At 37.5% G+C, this 23,995-nt stretch overlaps 1 protein-coding gene across 6 annotated transcripts in view; it reads right to left on the bottom strand.

The window, feature by feature from the left end:
• ZMYND8 (zinc finger MYND-type containing 8) overlaps positions 1-23,995 on the bottom strand; it is a 48,951-nt gene that overhangs the window by 12,623 nt on the left and 12,333 nt on the right. For 5 of the 6 annotated variants that reach the window (XM_054516633.1, XM_036395439.1, XM_036395440.2 and 2 more), the window contains exons 3-13: positions 15,533-15,681; positions 10,824-11,042; positions 9,854-9,967; positions 8,985-9,077; positions 7,611-7,698; positions 6,907-6,962; positions 6,398-6,475; positions 5,226-5,341; positions 3,708-4,189; positions 3,223-3,363; positions 587-739 (exon numbers count right to left, since the gene is read on the bottom strand). In XM_054516633.1, the coding sequence (XP_054372608.1) occupies positions 587-739; positions 3,223-3,363; positions 3,708-4,189; positions 5,226-5,341; positions 6,398-6,475; positions 6,907-6,962; positions 7,611-7,698; positions 8,985-9,077; positions 9,854-9,967; positions 10,824-11,042; positions 15,533-15,681 (1,689 nt within the window). The remainder of the gene's footprint in view (positions 1-586; positions 740-3,222; positions 3,364-3,707; positions 4,190-5,225; positions 5,342-6,397; positions 6,476-6,906; positions 6,963-7,610; positions 7,699-8,984; positions 9,078-9,853; positions 9,968-10,823; positions 11,043-15,532; positions 15,682-23,995) is intronic. The other variant, XM_036395444.2, reaches the window with a different exon arrangement.

Raw genomic sequence — 23,995 nt, forward strand, 5'->3', positions numbered from 1 at the left:
TAAGACTATAATCCTCTCATACTATCCACATCAGAACGGTACCAAAAGAGGTTAAAAGATGAAAGAAAAATTTGAAGCATCAGGTTTCACTGTGTTTTAAAACAAACTAGTTCAGTGCATTCTACTCACCACAAAGAGTTTGAATATTCTCTGCTCTTGTTTTAAAACATAAAATATTTATGGTTTTACTATCCAAAAACTTATTTGACCTCCAATTTGAGTGTTCTTTATAGCTGGCTGGTCATAGGCCCAGACAAAGGAGGAAAGATGAGGAGGACTCCAATGATATCAGAAGGCTAATTAATTACTTTATTATACTATATTATTCTATACATCTAAAACTGAACCTGAACACACGCTCTCTTGGCCCTGACAGGCCAAGGAAACAAAACAACATCACTTTGGGGAAACAATCTCCATATTGCATTCTACTTTTGCACAAACACAGGCACAGCAAATGACAAGAATTGTTTTTCCTTCCTCTGCTGTTCAGAGAACGTGAAACCCAGAAATATTCTTGGGAAGAATTGTGCCTTGCTTTTCTCTGTGAGGAGAAATGTGGCTGCAGTTCTTGAGGGACACTCACCCAGCTGTGCCTTACAGCTCTCGATGGTCTTGTCAAGGTTGAGCTGGAACCTGCTGCGGATCTGGCGCTTGGGGGAGATGAGCTGCACGGGGGTGCTCTGCTGCTGCACCGACTCACTCAGCTCCTTCAGATCCATCTCAGCCTTGCTGCGATCTGCAACAACAAACACAGCTCAGAATAGAGATTTTACACAAGGAAAAGATGGCTATCCAGATAAAACACTGTCGGAACCCAGGACATCCCTCTGGCTGCCCTGGATGGCTCAAGCCCCTGCCAGGGGCTCAGAGACCTTGGCATGAAGCCAAAGACACGTGTGCCTTTGATTTTAACCCATGGAAAAAATTACCAACTTTATATGAGGATTTACAAGCCACGAGAGTTTAAGCAGAATGATAGTTTGTCACAGGGTGAAAAAGCAAAATTTTGGGTTTTTAGAATGGGGGTTCAGAAGCCAAGATGGAGGGATTTGGGCATGCCTTGTCCTTCTTCTTTCTTCTTCTTAGCCTCCATCTTCTGGGTGATGGTGGCACTTTTGGATTGGTTTAGAGTAGAAACACACTGTCTAACATAGGTGATAGGTATTGGAAAATTATTGTAAATAATGTACACGTAGTTTTTAAGTATAAAAAGATAACAGCGCCTCTGGGGCGGTCAGTGTGCCACAGACAGACCTCAGCAGGTCAGGAAAAGAATGTTCTAGATAACAGAGAATGAACAACCTTGAAAAACACAGCTGGGAATCCTGACTCCTTCTTTGATCTCAGGGTAGGGAAAAAGAGACTTTCTAACACCTCGAGGTCATCTCGACCACAGAAATCCCACGAAAACACATTTCACCAAAGAGAAATGCAGACAATCTGCAACATGCTGCACTTTTTTTTGTAATTGTGGGGTAAACAGTAACTCTAAAATGACTTTACTACAAAAAATGGATTCTTCCTCTATTCAAACACAAAACACATGCTTAAATTTATGGGGACTTTTTCTCCATCAATGTGAATTTATCAAGAAATCCCCATTCAGGTTTGTAAAGCTGACAGCACTTCTACTTAACTACTGCTGTTATTTACTACTACCTTCACAGAGAAAATTAAATAGAACTAAAATCTTTATAATATTATAAGACACATAAAATCTTTATAGTCATAATTTAAAATACAAAACTTAGGTCATGAGAATACATATAAAAATGTAGATTATTTCACTGGACAAATTAGTAAATTCAAGATAGAATAACACATTTCTCAGTATATGCCAATTAGCAAGTGTGCCAGTAGCAACAGATGGTTCATTTCTGTTATTTTTCCTTCCTTTTTGCTGAATTACAGAGCACAGAATCCACCTAGCACTCTTCTGAAGATACAAAGTGTCTTTGTTTTCTGGACTCTCACTTTTGTTTTTGCAGAGAGAAACTCTGTTCACATCACGTATGACAATGAGACACAATGAGTTATATTGGAAAATTCTAATATCCACAGAAGAACACATGCCTGGCACAGCTGACACTATTAAATGAAGAAGGGCTGTTCACTCACATTAACAAGAAGAATATTTAATACAGGAAATTCCCCTAAACTTGAAAAAACCCCAGATATTCTACTCGAGAGCGTACAAGCACTTCTTTTATGTTATTACTCATGGGCCATAATATCAGATTTTCCAATCTATGCTATTTAGTCAAAGTGCTCCAGCTGATGTCTCCCATCTGTGGTTCAAACAACTGCAGCACTATGTACCTCTTAATGTTTTTCCAAATGCATTGTCACCTCAGATGAGGTGACAAACAGCTGCAGTGCAGCAGAAGAAATTAATTCTACAACTATGTCCACACATATGACCCACTGAAAAATAGACTTGTATCCAGAATCAGAATACCTGTAAGGCACTAAAGACATGAATTCATTATTTGAACTTAAGCCTTCCTGAAGGACCTGGCTAACACCAAGGGGGCAAAATCCTGGTTCTCTGTGTAAGGTCACGTGAAGGTAAAAAGCAACCAGAACTGAATCAGAACACTCACAGGAACAAAGCATGACTGAGGAAACTGATTTACATGTTTGGCTTGCAGAGCTGTTTTACCAACTTAGTACTTACCTACTCCATCTTTCAAAATTCCACAATCCCAAAATTTACTTCTAGGGAGTTTCAAGACTTCAAGAATTCTGCTAATTCCTTTCATCCATCTATCTCCCTAGAGAGGGATGGTCAGTGAGGAGGTGATGTGAAGGCAGCAAGAGAGAAGCCCTAGTAAATCCTAAATCCTAAAGATCACAAGAAAACCTTGCCAGCAATTCACTTGAGAGAGACTGAGTGGTGAAGAGCAGCAATGTTCATGTAATTACAACCTTTAGAAACTTACCTACTGTTTAGACACATTCATGTTTACAGTTCAGCTAAGAAAAAAATTATCCTTTAACCACTTTCTTTCATCAACAAGAAACAAAAAAAACCAAATATTTTTACAAGATAAAAAACCCAGTAAATCTGATAAAACAATAATGACATGTGTGCCTCATTTAAAGACCTTTGCTCATTTAAAGTCACATACAAGCACATTTGTTTGTATTATGCTGCACTGACACCAGCATAGTTTGTTCAGCTGTAAGAATATTAGGTTTTCAAACATCAAAACTAACCAAGGTTAAGATTCAGAATGCTTCCTGGCGTGGAAGTTCTTTCTTGCTTAGCAGAAATTGGCGTTGATGCTTGAGGAGAGAAAGGTTTGGGGCTGCCTGACAAGCTCCCTGATTGACCTGTTCTTGTTGGTGCTGGAGAAGCTGAAAAAGTAGAAAATTAATAAAGACAGATTTAAAACCAGAACACCTACTCATGACAGTTCTAATTTTTTTTGTATTTATTTCCACTCTCCATTCCCTTTAATAGTTACAACTCTTTCCTGCTATTTAAATTGAACAGGTTGAATCATTATTCAAGATTATTCATTCTTCTCAAGGTGACAGAAAGAACTGTTCTTTCTTATCTGTGATACTGAAAGTTACATGCATCCCTTTTTTTAAAATTTCTTCATAAACCAAGTCATAACTCAGCCTATCATTAAAAAGTACATAGAATAAAACTAGCCCATTTCCAAAGTCCTGTACCTCTTTTTTTTTTTTTTTACCTGTATTTTTCTCAATGAAGTCCATAGATTCTTCACTGGCACTAAAATGACTGGAAGTTGCTTTTTTCTCTGCATCCTGTTCAACATCAGAGCCAGTGTGAACTGAGGAGTTTGTACTCATTGGTGACCGTGGCATATCTGTCAGTGAAATCCTGCGGCCTGTGCTACTGCCCAGCATGGACTTGCTCATCAGAATCTTGGGTGACGCCGTCATATCAAAATTTAGTTTGATTTTCTCTTGTTTGTCTGTCTTTGCAGTTCCAGCAGCTGGGTTTGCAGGGTCTAACAACATTTGGTATTGATTGTTGGGAGTATATGGTGTCCGGAAAGGTGCATAATTAAATACTCCAAATTTTCTACGAATGTTATCAACATAAACCTCCATTTCTTGCATTGCACTATTGAAGATGCTTTTAGTCTTTTTCACAGAAAAAGGAATTTCTTTAGACATGAGGTAGCAATTATTTATTGGAACCCAGGCCCTATATATAAAACAGAAAAAGATAATATATCTACATTTCATACTGTGAATTGACATTGCCAGCTTTTATGCAGATACTAATTTATTTTTGCCTAATCATAAAGATATAAGTAGCTCAGATAATTTTAAAGAACCATCATTACATTCTTTTAATATTTCAGTGCTTAGTTTTGGTAAGTAAGCAAATTGCATGCCTTGGATTATCAGTGGCTTATTTTACTTTACCCAGTAGCAAGAAAACATGACTTAACACTGGTCAAATGACAAGATATTCCATATTGCCATAGTCTATGTAACTGTAAGACAGCCATTGCTAAACAGTCTATATGTCATAGCACAAAAATGTAAAAAGCAGGTAAGGAAAGGAATACTTCACAAGCACCTCCTTAGAAATATTTTACACCCCAGGCCAGGTTGGCCAAATTCCTCAGTGCCAGGAAAAGTTCCATCAGCAAGTACTGGAGAGATTTTATTTATCATGAAATGAAGCAGACCCTGAAACTGCCTGCCAAGACCCTAAGACAGCAGGAACTTTGACTTAATTATTCCATGGCCCTGCATAGTTGGGTTTTTTACACATATTATTATAGATTTATATTTCTAATTCATGGCAAATCAACTTGTATTCATCATGGCTGTGTCCATCTAAGCAGAGGATCCACAAGTACAGAGAACTCTCTTCAGAGCAAAACTGCATTTTCAACACAGGTTATATTTCTGTATTTTTTAAACCTACAGGTGTGTATATATTCCCATAATGTTTAGACAATATAAATGACTTCATTGGTTTCTTCCACCCTTAAGAATTGCAGCTCTCCCCAGCACAACACCAGACACAGGAATTAAGCTGCATATTCACCAGATTATGGATTTATCTTACAATCATGTAAGGAACTAAAACTGTGTTTGCTACAGTATTACACAGCTTTTGTTAGAGTCAAGGTTCTAAAGACAGGATCCAAAAACTTGTAAGCACACAAAATTACAACATAAATTTTTTAAGAACAGCCAAAGACAGCCTTTTTTTCAACTCCCACCTGTCATGTTGGCCAAAGAAACGGGCATCGACTTGCCCATCTTTATCCCTCAGTGCTTTAGCAGGCCAGAATGGAAAGCCTTTGAGTTTAGCCCAGACCAAAGGGTGGGGATTGCTCTAGAGGAAGAGGCAAAATACACAGTAAGAAAATGTAAGCAGTACTAGCTTCAAATCTGATAGCATGATTTTTAAAAAATTGTATGTATCACTTAGATTCAATAAAGATCCAACATGCACAAGGCATTTGCCATATACAAAATTCCATTTTACTATAAACAAAATAAATCCTAAGAGGACAAAATGATAAAATTATATTAAAAAAACTTGCTAAACATAAAACCTTACACATCTTGATTAAAATGCTTGTAATTGCACTTCTTTAATAATTTATTTTTTATTAGTCCTCTCCAAATATATAGCATAACATAAGTTAGGCTAGAGCCAATCTTTGAAATGCTGTAATTTTCACTTAGGCTTGTGTCTTGGCAGATCATAAGACACTAAAAAGTCCTTGACTTAGGGTAAGCACTACTTAGCAACAATCAAAACATCACTGTGTCATCAACATTATTCTCATACTGAATCAAAAATACAGCACTGCTCCAGCTGCTAAGAAGAAAAGGAACTCTTATTCCAGCTGAAACCAGGACAGTCCAAGAAAGAACTTGATGGATTACACACTTCTACTTGAGACTCTTAAGGTGTCTTCCCACATTTGGTTCAGTATTAAACAGGAAACAACTTATCAATAGATTATATTATATCATATGATATCAATGAAAGAAAAAACAGGTCTCAACTGATGCACATCTGCAGAAAGAGACGTTCACATTTCAGAAATCCTCCAAGCACTGAGGGTACCACACATAAGCACTGCTGGCACAAGGCAGTTACCTTATATTTGAGGACAGAGAACTTGTGAACTGGTTGCTGACAGCCATTACAATTATTTCTGACTGGATCAATCCTTTTGTGAAAACCTGCAATCTTACAGCTAAGCAATTTGAGACAGTCTGACTCCACAAGGATGGTATCCCAGCACAAGCTGCTTGGTAAACTACAGCAGCTTTCCTTGGCTCAGGAACCACCACAGGTTTAAAACAGAGGGGATAACAGTCAAATGAGAACTGCTAGTTTAATGTAGTAGCTAGACTACCACAATTCTCAACTTACACAAGGCTCACAAAACCAATTCTCGCGTTTTTGGCAAGCAGCTAAATAACATTCCGGACATACTTCAATTTCATTCATCTGGAAAGAAAAAGCAAAGTTATTGGAGACATTAAACAGAGTCCAAAAGATGGTCATTTGCATTTATTTAGAGGAAAATCATATTGTTACAGTAAAAGAACCACAAAAAGTACATCTATGCATCAGCTCCAAATACTCATTAACAAGACAGGTGCCTTTGACCAGAATCCATATATCCACTTCTCCTCTTCCCTCTCCTCCCCACAAGGCTTAATTATAAATAGTGCATATCCTAGTGGAAGACATATTGGCAATGCTTTTACCAAATGCCATTCTGTAGGCCATGGATATGCATACCTTAATGTAAGGAAACCTACAAAAATTATAAATCTGCAATACACATCTTGGAAAATATGTATTAAGTCACTCACAAATACATGACATGGAATCCTAAACACACAGAACAATTAATTTAAGTGGGGCACTCATACCTCATGCTCACAGATTTTGATGATGACTTTTGCTGTTTGTGTCAATTTGTGATTTCCTGAGAAAACAATAAAATGCTTTAAACCAAGAAAATTGTTATAGCAGAACTATGATAAAATCAACAGTTTTCAGATATAAAAGTCATCTGTAAAAACAAAAGAGAATATCTAAAAAAACTATGTAAAAACATATGCATGAACTACATGCTTGCAAATGCAGAACATCAGCACTTTTTTCTCAATGTAACATGTAATAATCTTTAAATGCTCCTTTTTGTGGCCTGTTGTATCCTTCCCACCACTGACACACTCTTTCAATGAGGGATTTTGCTGTATGATCTTCTCAATTATGTCTCAATTAAGTGCTGCATGATGCAAAACATTAAAGCAATTTGGGGGTTGGAACTAGATGAGGCAGATTGGATCAGATCATTTAAGACCCAAACCACTCACTGATCCTATAAACCCAAACCATTCCATGATTTTACCTTATTTGAAATCTTTTCTCTAAGGTGGAATGAGTAAGTGACAGCACAGGTTGCATCTGGCCCTATAGTTTTATTTATTCCACTTGCAAAAAAAAAAAAAATTGTTGTTTTTAGGCACTATGGTCATTACATTTCAGTGTAGAAGTCTACAAATTGCTCCATGACTTTAACTATGTCAAGGTTTCATATCTAAGGATGTAAGTACACATTAATACCTACCCCCATTGTAAATAATGCAGTTGTGCAAAATCCATTTGGCATCAGCCAAAAATGCTTCAGTGCAACCGTACATTTTCTTTTTAACATTCTGGAAAGAAGAAATTAAGAATGTATCAGGAAACAGAAATCAGTAAAAAGTGACAGCTTCTTCCAGAATGCTGTGTTCTGTCAGTCATACAATAAATGAAACTGACCCCTGGAGGTGTTCAAGGCCAGGCTGGACAGAGCTCTGAGCAATCTGGTCCTGTGGAAGGTGTCCTTGTCCACAGCAGGGGACTGGAAGGAGATGAGCTTTAAAGGTTCTTCCAACCCAAACCAGTCTGTGATTCCATGATATTTATTAACTGCAGAATTATGATTCTAAATGCTTAAGAATCTCTCAAATTCAAGGTGCCTTTTGACTGCCCTGAAAATGTATGAACTGTCTAAATTAAATTTAAATAGTGAATTATTTAGATCAACATCTCAAACATTTCCAAAAAATCATGTTTCCTAACAGTGTTAGGAACACAATGTTTCTGCAGAAAAGTCTTTGGTTTCTTCTACTGATTTATCATTACTCCACAGTAGTTTTAATTTTTACAAGACATAGAAAAAATACTGGTCACAGTACATTAGACAATACGTTTGATATTAGAGTCTACCTACTGGGTAAAGCAATTTGATTAAATAAAATTAATTTTGTTACCATTCTTTATACCATAAAGGCATCAGCCTCCTCTGTAAGGACACAGAGAATGAAAAGTTGTCCCTTCACCAGGTCCTGACAGAACAAAGCTCTGCAAGGCTTCACTCTTCATTAAGCAATGGAGAATTTCTTCATTATATGTACTTTCAAATTACTATTGAACTGAGAATGAAAGTTCCATTATCCACCTCTTGACTGTTTTTTTTTCTTCTACACCTCAGGTGCAGTGGAGATTACAGTGTTTGTTGAATAATCAGTAAAATGAGTCAGGAATGACCCCTGGATATACATCAAATGGTCCCTAATTAATGAACCAATGATCCATAATGATCAAATGAAACATAATGCAACATAATGATCAAATGAAAATCCTGCTTTAAGAAGTCCCTCCTGGAGATCATTCATGGAATCAGATGAATTTAATAGAAGGAAGTCAGCAGTGTAAGCTTGTCTTTTTCACACTATTTTGTCCCAAGCATCTGATACTGGCTCAGACAGAACAGAGAAGTTCAGTTAACATATGATTGGTTTTAAGCTGCAAATGAACTCATTTTCATAATAACCAAGAAACCACCCCATCCATCAAAATAATTTCAAAAGCCTCTCTCCCCCACTATGAAACATTTTAGAAATGTTACAGATAGCAATCAAACTCAAGGACCTTCCTCAGCTAGCTTCATACAAACCTTCTCTAATGTACAAAGGTCCATTGGATGAAAGATATATTCTGCATAATCTGGGTGTTGATCCAGTGAAACTGGCTTTTGAAATGGCTCTGTCTGTTAGGGGAAAAAATAACCACACTGGTTACTAATACTGAACAGTTTCATCAATGACACAACACTCATTCTCTGTGCTATCTGACAAAATTCTTCAAAGATAATTATAAGTTGTGAGGTAATAAATTAATAGGAGAATAACAGGAACTAAAGGGTTTCATTTAGTTGATTTTTCATATGATGGACATGATGAATTGCAAAAATCACAAAAACTGAAGGATTTTTAAAAATGCTGTTGTGATTTACAACACACAATGGCAAATATTTTAGACACACTGAAGGAATTTCCTCAGCATTTTAAAAGTATCTGATACAACCAACTTCTGTGGTAAGAACACTTGCTAATAACAGATAGAAGCTATGTTTTCAACACATATAATCAATAATGCAACAGTGTCAGTGCCTTGGGCTGTCCATATAAATATATTGGGAAGAGATCATGTCTCCACATTCCCCTTTTATGTCTGATACAGCACTGTCCACTTTCAGAGAGTAAGAAACCACCACCTTCCACTGGAAAACCACTGTACTTTCATTACAGCTACTGAAAATACATCCAGGTTACATCAAAAAAAATACAATTTAAATGCACTCCAGAACAGTCTGTACAACTTAAACTCATCTGTCTGTGCTAGACAGGTGGCAGATAGAACAGAAGCTGCCACAAACAATCTGATAAACAAAACATTCATCATCCACTAAAGGAAGCAAACCCCAGATTATGACAAACACATGATCCAAGTATTTAAAGGAGAAAAGAACAGAAATGTCCTTACCCCTGGCTGTTTCATTTTCTGTAGTGCAAACTTCAGTAGATATGATAGCTGTTCGATGGTGAGCATTGTCATTGCTTTACTCTGTGTTTCTATGCATTCTGCAACTGTGATTTTCTAAAAGTTCAGATTAAAGAGACACTTCGTCAGCAAACATTTCCAGATAAATACTTCTCCACTGACACATTCTACCAATCAAATGAAATATAATAGCTGTTCTATGAGAAACAAAACATTTCTGATAATGTAATATAAGTACTTCAGATGCCTGTTTTACCTGGGTTTTGGCCTGTGTATGTTATCAAAAAGAAGAAAAAAGGAAAAAGAGCAGAAAATTATCCAGCATCTTCAAGATCACACAAAGTGAATATGTGAATACATAAAATTCCCAAATACAATACGAGTTCAGAGCAATGTGAGAGAGTGAGAAGGTCACCTGGGCTCTAATAAAATAAGTGATCAGAGGAAAACATGTCATAAAACAATTTGCTGTCATTACAGATATTTGGATGCTAAGTATTCTCTCCCCAGAAATCACTGGAGAGCAATGATTAAATTCTTCCACAGTAACCAAATACCCACTTGTTTATGTAGACCCTATAGTGCATTTTTTTTCTGCACTGTTGAAAAGCGGATAAGCTCACAAGAAGAAGCACAAGTTAAACTAGTGAAAACTTCAGAATGATTTCAGAATTACTGGTGCCTGATGAAGAGATCACTCTTTGAAATGGTGCTTCTCTAGAGCTGGAGACACAAAGGAAGCTGGAGACTCGTGGTAAGAAGGTAAACACAAGGCAGGTAACACACAGAAAAAGTGGTGAAGCACAGCTGTGGATGCCTCCGCTTCTGCACAAATTTTTCTGGTACCTTGACCAAGAGGCAACAGGAATAAACCAGAAACACTTCAGAACACAGAAAAAGCTGCTTAAATCTCAAAACCAAGCAAGAAATCCACTCCTTACATCAAACTAACCTCACATTCTGGGCAAAACCAATCCCCCTCTGGTTCGGCTGTCAGTTTCAGACACTTAGCATGATAAACCCGAGGACAGAGTTCACAGCAGAGGACTTGGCCTTCCCGATGACAAACCCAGCAATAGAAATCATTCCGTCCATCCTGCGGTACAACATCAACAGGGTCTGTGGTGAGTGGCTGCTTCATATAGTAAAACGGACCATGTCTTAGTTCTGACTGAAATGTAGGCAAGAAAAACAGGTTTGGTTTCAAAACAAATTTGCATTTTTTCAAATCACAATAGTCATCATATATAAGCAAACAGCAATTTACAGAGTTTGATTAACATTTATGCAAGCACAGTATCTTAGTCATTGCACAAAATCATTCATAAAGAAGTTTACTGCTTATTCAGATGCTGAATGACAATTTGCACTCAAGACCAGAAATAAATTTTTTGTGGCAAGTGAAGGCATTGAGTGCAAGACATGCAATCCAACAAGAGCCAGCAAACACTTTCAGCTTCAAGAAAGAAGTATTGCCATAGAAGCTAATAGGCCCCCTCAACTCAGAATTTCATGGGGCCGTGCAAGCTAAATACTGAGATATTTAGTGGTGGCTAAACCTGGGAAAACTGAAGAGGTTAGTCCTGCAACAAGAAGTTGAACACCATGCAAATCTGTGCTGGTTTGCAGCAGATTATAGCTTTGTACCACAAAGCAAGCCAATGCTGATTTTGATTAATAAGGCAAACTGTAGAGAAGGATGACAAAGGAGCAAATTCACATCCTGAGCAGCCACCTCCACTAAGGAGAGATTTCATTCACCACCTAAATGCATATCACAATTTGAGACTCACATCTCTACCGGTTTGCCTGCACTAGAAACCAGTATGAACTTTGTAACTTGCATGAACTGGTCTTTGCCTTGAGCCTGAGAGCTCAAAGATGACACAGCTGACGCCAAAACACAAGAAGTGAAGAGCCTGGGATGGCTTCAGTGGGTCCAGAGATACCCAAGGTTTGTTACATCATCTCTGAAGAGCTGCTAACATGGAAAACTATTTATTTTCTTTTTATTTTTTAATAAAAAGAAAATAAATTTATTTATTAATGACAAGGGAACTCAATTTATTAATGACAAGGGAACTCAAATTCTCTGTTTGGTATTTATTATAGGGGTGGTTTGCTGAGGAGGGAAGCAGCCTTGAGATTTTAGACAGCTCATTTAAATGTGATTTTTTTGTTTGATGTAAAACCACTTGCTTGTGACTTCACTTGTAATTATCCAAGCACTTGTAGTCTGAAGAACCGTTTTGTTTTATTCTCAGGTCATTTTTCATGTGTCCTACACCATTTACAAATCTGCAACTTCTGAGACTCTTGAGCTGTCACACACCCATGGTGATTCACAGGAGAGGGCAACCAAAAGTGTTCTGTACCTTTGAGGCATCCTGAACAAAATCAGTCACAAAGGGCATAAATAATGTCCCCAGAAAGCACCAACATGCCACTTTGAACCATGGTATTTCTAGATACCTAAAGTTACAAAGGAGGTGTAATTATCTGCAGGAATAAGGGATCTTCAAGGTAGAAGCCACAACCCACCTGAAGATGTTGTATCTCAAAAAAAAAACCCCAGATTATCTAACACTATACAATATTTTAGGTGAAGAAAGGATATTATCCATAAACACTTTGCCACCTAAAATTTCACATGATTTTGTGCCAGTTTTTGGTGGTTTTCATTTTCTATTCTACAGATGATAAAGCCCAGAGACACTTTGTTCCCACCACAGAAATGGGGAAAGTGTTACTTCTGTACTTTCTATACACACATTGACAAGAACAACATGACAAGAATTTCAGAAGGATGGTTCTATGAGATCTTGTGGAATAAGTGGGACAGCATAAGGATTTCAGTCCATTTCAAACTAATTATTACAACAAGCATTCAAACAAAGAAACCAGAGTGAGGAAGGGAAAGTTGTAATTTCCAGGGCAGAAACATGTTTTGTTTGCAGCTCAGTGCACCACAACTGTGAGACCATCTCAGTCTTGTACACATGGACAGGCAGCTGTGGGGCACTTCCTCCACTGCAGATAAAGGAAAGTACCAGAGGAATTTAATATATATTCTGACTTTGAAGTGGATATAAGTAGTATATCCACACTAACTTTGTAAGATTCAAAGATTCTGCTTCGAGAAAAAAGTTTCTGCTTTTTACAAACATAAAACCTGTGAAACTTCCACAGAAATCATAACATCCAAACTGAAGAGAAGTCAATTTTTGCTGGTAAATGAGATGAATTTGGTTTCTGTTCAAGGATGCTTTTATCATTTAGACATCTATCATCTTATCTTGCCTAAGACAAGTTTAAGAAACAAAATAAAAAAGGGTTTAGAGACTCAATAGAGACCCAAAGAACAAAACTAAAAGACTGAAAATGAATGATTCAACTGCATCAAGGGACCTTTTCACTCGTCCTAGTCAGAGTAATATGTTTTAAGAGTTAAAATTTTAACAGTTATTAAAGTTCAAGCTCAACTAGGTGGTAGCTTGTTTTAAAGGCATTATTGAAGTTATTAAGACCTGTAGAATGACAAAGGAAACTGAAGAAAACAAACAACAGTACTGCAGTGCTGTTTTGGAGAGAAAAAGATCACTATTTATATTCAGTTTAAATTAATATTGAAGCTAGTAGTAAAACAAGCTAACAACTTTAATTACGTTATAACTGTCCAATTAAGTGTCAGAAGTTCCTGGGTTTTCACCTTAACTACATTCTACAATTCCTTAATTCTTTGCCTGATATTCAGCACTTTAAATACTTGATAGCACCATTGTGAAGATCCGTGACTGCACCCACAACATGTAGTACAAAGCTTTGTGCAACTGTAATTTTAGTAATGGTATCTTGAAATGTTCAAGCACTATAAAGCACTTTGTAACGTAGAATATTAAGTTAGAGGTTTCCAGGGAGGTTGTCATACCTCAAAACAGATTTATCAGTCAATCAGAACCACAGCTATCAGCTACATCACACTCAAACTCACCCTGAGAGCAAAACTAGAACCTGCATGCTCAGCTCACATATGCTCAGCAGTAAAAGAACCTTTAAAAGCAGCTCCTGCTACCACAGAGAGCAGAGTTTGAACCTATTTAGACATGACAATCTTCAGGCATGCCCACTTCAAATTTGACATGCAAGACAACATTAAATGAAAAGCAGCTTGTAAAAGCTAAACAGAACTAAACAGATGATATTTTCTTGCTAACTTGTAATAAGCACACCAAAATAAGCAAGTCTGATAGGTTTTCTTCATTAGATACACAACTTTATTCTATCCTGTACAGGTCTGAGATACCTGGAAAACAGAAAAGTATTTACCAAGGGGAATTTATCAAGTTCAACAACTGCAACTACGTTTTCACATATATTTTCAAATGCAGGAAGAAAAAGTGGAAATTAATACCCAAGGATTCAATTCCACTGTTTGCAAAATTATCTCTGCACTGCACAGTTACAAGCTCAGACTTGAGAGGGGCAGTATCTGCCCAGAAAATGTCCAAGATGTAAAGGAATAAACCCAGGCTGCAGTGAAGCTCAGCAAATGCCAAACTGAGCCCAGTGCACCTCCACATGATACAGTTACATCTCCTGGTTATCCTGAAATAAAATACAATTTATACTGAGTTTTAAGGCCTGATTTATTAACAGCTTTTGTTCCAGGACAGCTGCAGTGAGTAGGAATTTCATTTTCTTTCTTCACCAATGCAATTGTACCAGGATAATGTGGATGCTCTTATGCCAGGAGAAAGCGCTTTGAACACTCAGAACTTAATCCTATGTTTATATGACACTGGCAAAAAACCCTGTGACACAGAAATGCACTTTGAAAAATACACAGGTGTGTCATTAGTACATCAGGTGTGAAGTAATTTCAGTAAGACTGAAGACTACTTTCATGTAATCTACTCCAAGATGATACAGATGCTTTACAATATTTGCTATTCAATACAATTCATATAATTTTTTCATGTGCATCATACAATGAATCAGAAATTGTCCAAGTCTTGTGGAGTCAAGCTCTAAGAAGGACAACAAATGCTATCAATTCAGCATTCAGAAGACAGTAAAAATAAGGTTATAAGCATAAAGACTGAAAAGTCAGTGTGACTCTGATTTAACTAGTTTGGTAGGAGTGTACACTGCCTGGAAACTTTAAGGAAGGGGAGGAAATATACAGAGTACCAAGGTGGAGCTGACTAACGGGCAGCAGAAAAGGACTGCAAGCAGATGAGGAACTTCACTGACATTATGAGACCTTTCTTAATCTAGGTTATCACACTACTGACCATTTCCTGCTAATGGTGTTAATAAAAAACCAGCTACTGTTGGTTTTGTTATTGTTATTATTTATTGTTGTAATTATTCACAATAATTCTGTTCCCAATTGCATTTATTGGTTATACATGTTATTACCTTTATGAAATCACTAAACAGGACACAGGTGGTCTTTTTCAACAGATGTAAAACAATAATCAAAGAGCATTCAAATTGAAATTACAATACCAACTTCTACCCCCACTGCATTCAAAAATTAATATCCATTCCTTAAGAGTACAAAAATGGAGCTTCCTTGAAGAAGACTGAGCTCCTGCTCAGCTATCTCTACATCCTCTATTGCATATTCTAGCATAATAAAACCATGGCTTCTCTTACCTGCTCTTTATTATTACTGTTCAATAGACCAGGCTTCTTTTTCTTTTTTATAGGACTTGTTGATGCATCTTGAGGTGAGTGGCCATTGGAGGAATGTGGAGGGCTGGGAAATTTCCGTTTTTGTGCTGCACGTTCAGCAGAGCCAGGATCTGTAACAGATGCAAACAATGCGGGTAAAGACTGCAAACTGATGAAAAATGCTTCAACAATGTTATGGTTTTGGTTTGTCATTCACACTCTTCAAAGATTTTTATTTCATCTTTTTAAAATAAGAGCATTTGCAACTTCATTCGCTCAGAAAAAAATTTCAGTAATCCCTAAAGAATACAAAATGCTCAGCTCTATTAAAAAGAACTTACTGCTATTTTTCAAAAGAAACAAGTACACAATCAGTTGCAAAGGACAGTCATAGAACAGTGACATGATTCTGACAAAATACAAGTGAAACTTCATCAGAGTTAGGTCAACAAGTTCATTTTTCCCTAAGCTTTTAATGCATGCAACAAAACAAAATTATACATAGAACCACAGGGATCAGAATTCAACAATATCATAAGAAAAACAACTGAACCATCCCCCTAATATTTAATTGGACATAAAAAATTAAAAGCTGCAGTGGTTTTGGCTACTTTCTAAACAAATCTATGGAAAATATAGTGTTATATGATGACTTCTGATTGACCAAAAGTATGGTTAACATGTGTCAAGATAATATTTAGGGAAGCTATAAATAAATATGAAAAACACATGAAAATACAAGTGGAAGGACATATAACTGAAAGAGAGAAAACAAAAGTAGGAGTGTTTGCCCATCCTGTGTTTTACTACCCTACAAGAGCTACACCAGGCTAACAACATCTGGAATTTTAACAATTTCAACAATTCCAGAAGTGTCTGCCACTAATTCTGTAGGCACAGCAGACATATTACTGTCAGCTCCTAGAGAAACTCTTCTGTTGACATAAGCTATAAAATGCTGGCAAAATGTAGTAAACTGGTTTAAATAAACAAACAAAAACCTGTCATGTTTTGAGCTTTGACACTAAAACCTGTGACATTTTTCCCTTCCCACCCACCCTTCTCTTTTACACATACTGGCAGCATTTAGCACCAGTTATCTGCTGACATGCCTTGGCTGAAATCAATCAATACAATGTGCCTGAGACCATTATTGTTACTTGCTGTGTTTGGATTCAAACAAATCTGCCTCCTGCTCCATTTAGCCCCAAATTTAGATTGATTTGATAATACAAAGAGCTGCTATGTCACCTATATGTGTGAAAAATACAATGTCTGTTTCCTCCCCTCCTTAAGCAATTACACAATAAAAATGCCAACACAGTGCAAGTCTGCTGACAGCAAACTCAGAGGCTTTGTCAGTTGAGCTGATTATGCACAGAAGGTGGCAGAAGAACTCCTTGGGCTGGGATATGCTTCCCATATCCCAAGAGAGATGTGTTAACCCAGCTATCCTGAAGAAACTGCAGCATCAGTGTCAGCTAAACCAAAGCTCACAACGAAATCAAAATGATCAAACCTGAAACCAAACAAGCTCTGAATGCTATTTCTTCCATGAAAGTAGAATGGAGCTTTTTCAGCATGGGAGCTGTTTGCATTCAGAGTGACCCACAAAACACTGCATCATACCATGTCTTTTCTCATTTTTCCACCATCACATTAAGGTCTTTGTTTCTTTATTATTATTTAGAAACAATATCCTCAAAGGGGTCTCTAAACCCAAGTTTTTCACCAGCAAATAAAGCCATTGCTAAAGACATTTGGGCTTTTATTTCAAGACTGTACTTTAAACCAGGAGGAGAAATGGACAGTAGAGTTTTCTGCTCTTTGCCTTTATTTCTTACTCCCAGGCACAAAACTGCCACCGGTGGAGCACACCAGTTTCCAGAGTGTGAGGTTTACAAAGGAGCTGTGACACTGCACATTGTCTCATCTCTAAGTATGAAAATCACCAGTAAAGTTCCTGCCTCGTTCATGTGATCCGTTTCACTTTTAAATGTTGATTCTTTCCTTAACTATCTGATTTAGGGTCAGGAAAGTGTTAAACTGTTATTAGCTAAACCAGAACTGAATGTATTTTCAGTCACAGCCAAATCCAAGCTACAATTCAGGAGAAAAGGTGCTGATTCAATAATAATCTTATTAAATGGTCACACAAACATGTATGTTTGGTTAAGTAATTTCAAAAACTACTTAAAGTGATGTAATTTTCCTCCTTGGTTCAAGAAGCCTGAGTATACTGGGGATTTTCAAATCAACTAGTGGTGACTCACAGGCACCATACAAAAACTGACCTGAAATACACTTCCTTTTTTTTTTTTTCAGCTGGCAAGTTATTCAAATGCACAGAGGTTTTCTTGAGGCAATGTAACTGGAAAAATTAAGGAATAGACAGGAAAACAGCAATGCACAGGCATATTTTTTCAGATTTACTTGTGCTAGTGGAATAGGCCAGTGGCTGTAACTACCACAGTATGTTGCCAATTTACCAAACTGAGGGATCTGATAATATGAACAATCTTTTAATTCAGTTCAAGTAATGAAAGAATGGTAGCATCTTCTTAAATTGTTTGAGCTATGGTTTTCAATTCTAATTATGATAAAAAATTGCATTTTGTGTGAATTTCGTTCAGTGGGAATACCCTATTTAGCACAAACTGCTGCTTCTCCCTCCCTGGCTCTCCCAGATTTGTGAGCAGAGTTCCTGAGTTGTGAGCCAGATCAAGAGACTGATCCCTGTTAAAACAATCTCTAAGGAGGAAAGTTAATTTTTAATTTTGAATCATTTCCCTAGTGTAGGGTTACTTGAAAAAAAGCGAAACAAATCTGGGGGAAAGAACAAAAGAGACCAAACTTAAGCTGTGCAATAATTTGGTGACTATATCAGTTGCTTAAGGGGTGGATTCAAGTTTCTGCTCCACAAGGGAACAGCCAGAATTTGTGTGATCTCTTCTATGATAAGTAAATATTTTTCAAAAAGTGTTTAACGAGCAAGAATGGTCTCACCTTAGGAAGGATCTCACCATGCCAGCTGGTCACCACTTGGCTTGTGATTGTGCAATTTCCCTCCTCCTACTGAACTCCCTCATACCCTGAGCATGTCACCCTCATCCAAACGTCTCACTGATAAACCAATTGTACTAAAAATATTAATTTTGCCAAGCAACCTTAGTCTGCTTATTTCTTGATTTTTTTTTGTGTAATTTTGCTTTCTTAGCACCACTTTAAAAATGTGCTTCCATTCAAGTGAAAAAATAGACACCTGAAATAACTTTTGAAATTCTCATTAAAAGTTCCCTGGTGTTACATCACTAGGTTAGTATTAATTGGTCTGTGATGTTGGCAAGGTTGACAATAAGCACCTCTGAGTGCTCTTACAAATCCTTCACTGGGGAGCAGCAAGCTAACCTGAGCTTCACCTGAAGCTTAAATCTCTGTTTCTGTATGCCATCATGTGACTAAAGGATTAGTAACTACTGCTCCCAGGGGACAGACTAAAGCATACTTAAACCCTAAAGCAATTTCATTTCACACTTTATGACTGCTTTGTAAGTCCAACTTTATGTGATGGCAATGCACTTTGTAAGCAGATAACTACAGCAACAACTTACTATAGTTTAGCTTAAAAAAATTATAAAAACAAACAAAAGTGTATTATTTATGTCAGAGATCTTATCTTGCTGCAGCATATGGAACACAGACCACAACCAAATATTTTTATACTCTGTGTGTTGCAAAGTGCTGCACTGTAAACACTCCATAGCAGGGATCCCTGACAACTGAGAAGTCTCACTTTTCTCAGCAGAAGCAGGTGCCAGCTCAGAAAACCTGTAACAGTAGGATGTTGTTTTCTTTGCTTCTCCTGTGATATTTAAATGTAACTCTTCTTGAAAACAAGCACCATCAAGATGCCTTACTGCAAGAGCACAGCACAAACTGCTCAATACCACAGACTGACAGTGACACTCCCTTATGCCCTTCTTTCCATTCTTCTTTTTTGTTATTTTTTCAATTTAAAAACTTAAGTTAAATGCAATCAAGGCAATTCCAGACTAAAACAATGGTGAAATCATGTCTACATATGTATTTCTAGACACCCCTTATATTTGGATTATTTTCTCTCCCAATAAAGCCTTAATGAGAGCTGAAACCTACACCTAAGTCATGGTTTCACAGCACCCTTCCACAAATAAAATTTGTTTCCTTTTTTTTTTTCCTCAGCACTGTGGTTTGTTCACCCAGGAAGCAAGATGGTACGGAAAACTGATATGGGCTAAATCAACAACAACCCTAAAATTTAATTTCAGTTAAATCAGCAGAGGAACAATTCCCAGAGTTGGAAGTGCCAGTATAAGGGAAAGGGATGGAAATGTGACAGTGAAGGAGGGATGCTGGTGTGGCAGGGCTGGCTTAGACCAGGATATATTGCCTTAGCCTCCCATCCTCAATGCAATGGATAGCAAGGTAAATGAGAAAAGCCTGAGTAAATCAGATTTCCAGTAGACCATGATTTTCAAATTTAACCTCACAAACAAGATAGGCAAAAGCCTTCCCAGAAAGTGTGGAAATTGTAGGATAAAATCTGTTATTGTGAGTGAAGAACTATCCTTCTCTGAGACTATGTGGATGGGAAGAAAAGTTTTGCTTTTCAGAGTAAAGTGCAGACAATAAAAAAGAAAATCTTAACTATATCAAGTTTACTTTCATGAAGAGTATTACTTATTCAAATTCTGTACCTAATTTTCTTAAATTGTAGATATAAATCCTGTAAAAATGAGCTTCTTACTGCTTGGAGAAACGACTTCTGTTCTGGAAATTTTCAGAAAGTGAGAAGAGGGAAACTAAGAAACACATTTGTTTAAACAGTAACAACAACAAAAAATAAATTAAAAAATCTTTTCAATAAGATTTGTGATAAAGATGGTAAGATTAGCAGTCATTTTAGTTCTCCAGGAGCCAGAAACAGCAATGTGTTTTTTCAGTGAAAGTACTATTTTAGCCTCACAGGAGACATCAGTAAACTAAGACTTAGTTACAACAAGTTTCCTGTGATCTAAGCAGGTTTTTGATATCTCAGTACAAATGGGTCAAATATGCAAAATTCTGAATAACATTTCTAACTAGAAACACAAACAATTGTTCCACATAAGACACTCAACAAAGTGTCACTAAAACTTTAATTCCCAATGCCATGCCTTTTATTATGGCACAAACAGATCTGCCAACATTTGGTGAACCAAATCAAAGAATTAAATTCAATAAAATGTAAAAAGCCAAAAATTTATTAAAAACACTTGCATGAAGAATTAATTCAATGGATTTAAGAAACAGCTATAAGAAGGCAGTCTGAGACAAGTATAAGAAAAGAAAGGTGACTGAAGATTGCTTAAGCTGTCATTACCCTGCAGAAATGTGCATCTATACCTTTAGAAGGAACAAAAAAAATATCACCTAGACTGTCACATCTCTTACTCCTTCTCAAAATCTCTCAATGCCTGTACTTTAAATGGCATGGAGTGTAATCAATGAAGAAATCTGACAGAAAATGTAGCAATACTAACTTGTCCCATTTGATAGAACAGGTTTCAATTAATAATTTAGACAAATTCCAGAACTGTGAAGCACTCCAGTTAAATTTATTATCCTGAATGGTTGTTAAAAGATTTCTGATTCTTCAAATCCATTACCTGTAATACTTTAGCAAATAAATAATCTTATATAAATAAATATAAATATCTTTAAAACTTGATAAAATCATGGATAAATCTGTTAGAACTTACACTCAACTTTGAGGATTTTAATTTTCTGCCAGAGTTTTGAAACATGATGCAGTTGCAACCAACCACTAAAGCCCTGTTTACATTCCAGAAACTTCAACTGATCTAATTAACCCAGTCCAGTCACTTAATGCAATAAATAACAGAGGTCAGCCGTGGTTGTGTAAATTCTGATGAACTCCTGCCACGTTACAGTTTTACACAAGTACAAAAAGACACTGTTAGTTGTTTCTTCACTGTAGGACTTGGGGAGATAAAGAAAAAGAAACACTTCCCAACAACTTGAAAGGTAAGAGCTGGAAGGCAAGGATAAGCTGGAGCCTGGCTGTGGGGGACTTGGTGTCCCAAGGCCCTCCTAAGGTGGGACTGCTGATAGCAAGGGCCCTGCTCTAGAGACAAAAGGCCAGGGCTGCACTTCTGCTCCCTGCAGGAGTCTCAGCTTCACACTGGAGTAAGAATCTCATCTCTGTGTGATTAAATACTTGGTATCACTACAAAGAAAGCTGATAGAGATGTACTATTATGAAACTGTTACAAAATGTGTCATGCATTCTCAGAATTCCATTTAATTAGTCATTTCTGTATTTATATTCACTTTATCTGAATATTTTACCACTGAGAGGAGCTCCTAAGATCAAAGCCTTTAACACAAACCTGAAAAAACCCCCAAACCTATAAATGTCAGAATTCTCCCCATTAAGCAGTAGGGCCCGAGTATATGATTTTATGCCAAGCTAAGACCATCTAATGACCAGCTCAGCTGTCCCTGCTGGGGCAAGGCTGCTCCCAGCAATGTCCAACATCTGCTCAACTCCCCAGTAATCTGGTTCAGGTAGAAAACAACCTCTCCACCCAAGTCCTAAGAGCTAGCAGAGGTGCAAAAGCAATGTAAGAGATGTATGACTGAGGATGGCAAGAAGAGAGTTAAAGAGCTCCTTTTGACTGGGCACTAAACAGGCAATGGCTCCAGTATCAGCTGAAATACATGAAAACCTACATGGAAATCCATCTGCCACCACAGCTTGCTACTGTTAGCAGCGAAGTTAAACTAGCAGAGAGGATTAAAAAAAATTCTTCCATGTAAACAGGAAGAAAACATCCAGTGGAGAGTTTATTCTGTCCAAAGAGAACAAGTACAAGCAGAGACAGAACTTGCACTGAAACCACAACCTGGAAATGCTTAGACATTTATCCAGAGACCTTGCAAGCCCCATCTTGAAATATTTAATAAACAAGGTTAAAAAGTAGTCCATAAGGCTGGAGCAGAAATATAATAAGATGTATCTGCTGGACATGTTAATATATGATATACAAAGGACAAAATGTAATCATGTAATCCACAGCTCTCTCATTCACTAAAGAGCAATCCTCTGTTAACTCCATTTTCTGGTTTTGGATTTATTGGATTTTGGACTCCTGGTTTTGGATTCATTTCCCACTTCTAGTTCTAAAATGCCTCATGCTTTCTTGTTCTCATCAAGAGAGCAGTGTATTTTAAAACCTTGTTTTTAACAGGGCTGCACATGCACAGCTTATAAGCAGATCTAAATTATAACTGCTAGAGTAACTCTACTCCTCTTTCCTGCCTTACCAGCTATCTGTCCCCACAGCTTTTTGGAGACAGGCACTCGTGTGTAACAGGAGGGTTAATCAGTTCATGATTCAGGCAAAATCTAGTACTACAAAAAATGATCAATTTTCTGCTAGATCAGCTGCTTGACACAGCTGACTGTGCAACAGCAGAAGCATTACAGCCAGCAAAGGAGAAGGGTAGAGAAATGCAGCTGAACATGTAGGACTCCATAGCCCTGACCAGCTACAGACTCACTTTAGCCATCACAATATAAAGTAAGAAGTGGCAGTGATGGCTTTCAGCTCTGCTTTCATTCCAGCCTGGCCCTGTCTAAATGCTTGCTAACAAAGCTCCACACTTCCTGCACCCAACTGGTGTATTCCTGCCTTCCCTCTTACACCACTTCTGGCAGCCCACCAAGCTGTTTCAGCACACTGAGCTAGTAGAAAACTGCTCATGTTTTATGGTTCAGTTAGTTTCCTGCCAGCTTAGGTATGGAAGGAAGTGGATAAAACTGCTGCACTGAGCAGTTTGACCAGCTCAGGCTGCTTTGAAACCACCACACTAGCTAGACCAACTCAAAGGCTGTGTTCAGACCCATGCTACAGGTTAGACAATACATGGTTTAGTTTAGCTTCAACTGAATTGCAACTGAATTACAGCAATTAAACTGCTTATACCAAAACAAGAATGTTCGTGAGGAGGTCTGCATCAGGCTAATTGGTATTACAGCAATTAAATTTATTTCCCTACAACTTTCTTTAGACACAGCCTCAGATGAGCTGTACAAACCAAGCTGGGCAAGCAGGTTACAGACTTGCAGCACATCTGCTGCTCAAGGTCAAGGCTGAAGTTGTACAGTGCCATGGACTGATCTCCTGCACAGGCTTCTCACACATCAAAAAACCCAAACAAAGCACAAAGAGCTGCGTGCTCCCCACCAGATTCACCTAGATAGGGTCAACTTCCTGATCTATATCCTTTCCAAAACACACAAAGCAAAGCTCTGCACAAGCTAATTGCTGCAAGTGGAGACATTGCCGCCACCATCCCACCAGTTGAGAACTTTGCTGCACTTTTTCTGCCTTGCACAGA

The sequence above is a fragment of the Molothrus ater genome, chromosome 17 (genome assembly GCF_012460135.2).
Source record: "Molothrus ater isolate BHLD 08-10-18 breed brown headed cowbird chromosome 17, BPBGC_Mater_1.1, whole genome shotgun sequence".
In the NCBI taxonomy this organism is placed as follows: domain Eukaryota; kingdom Metazoa; phylum Chordata; class Aves; order Passeriformes; family Icteridae; genus Molothrus; species Molothrus ater.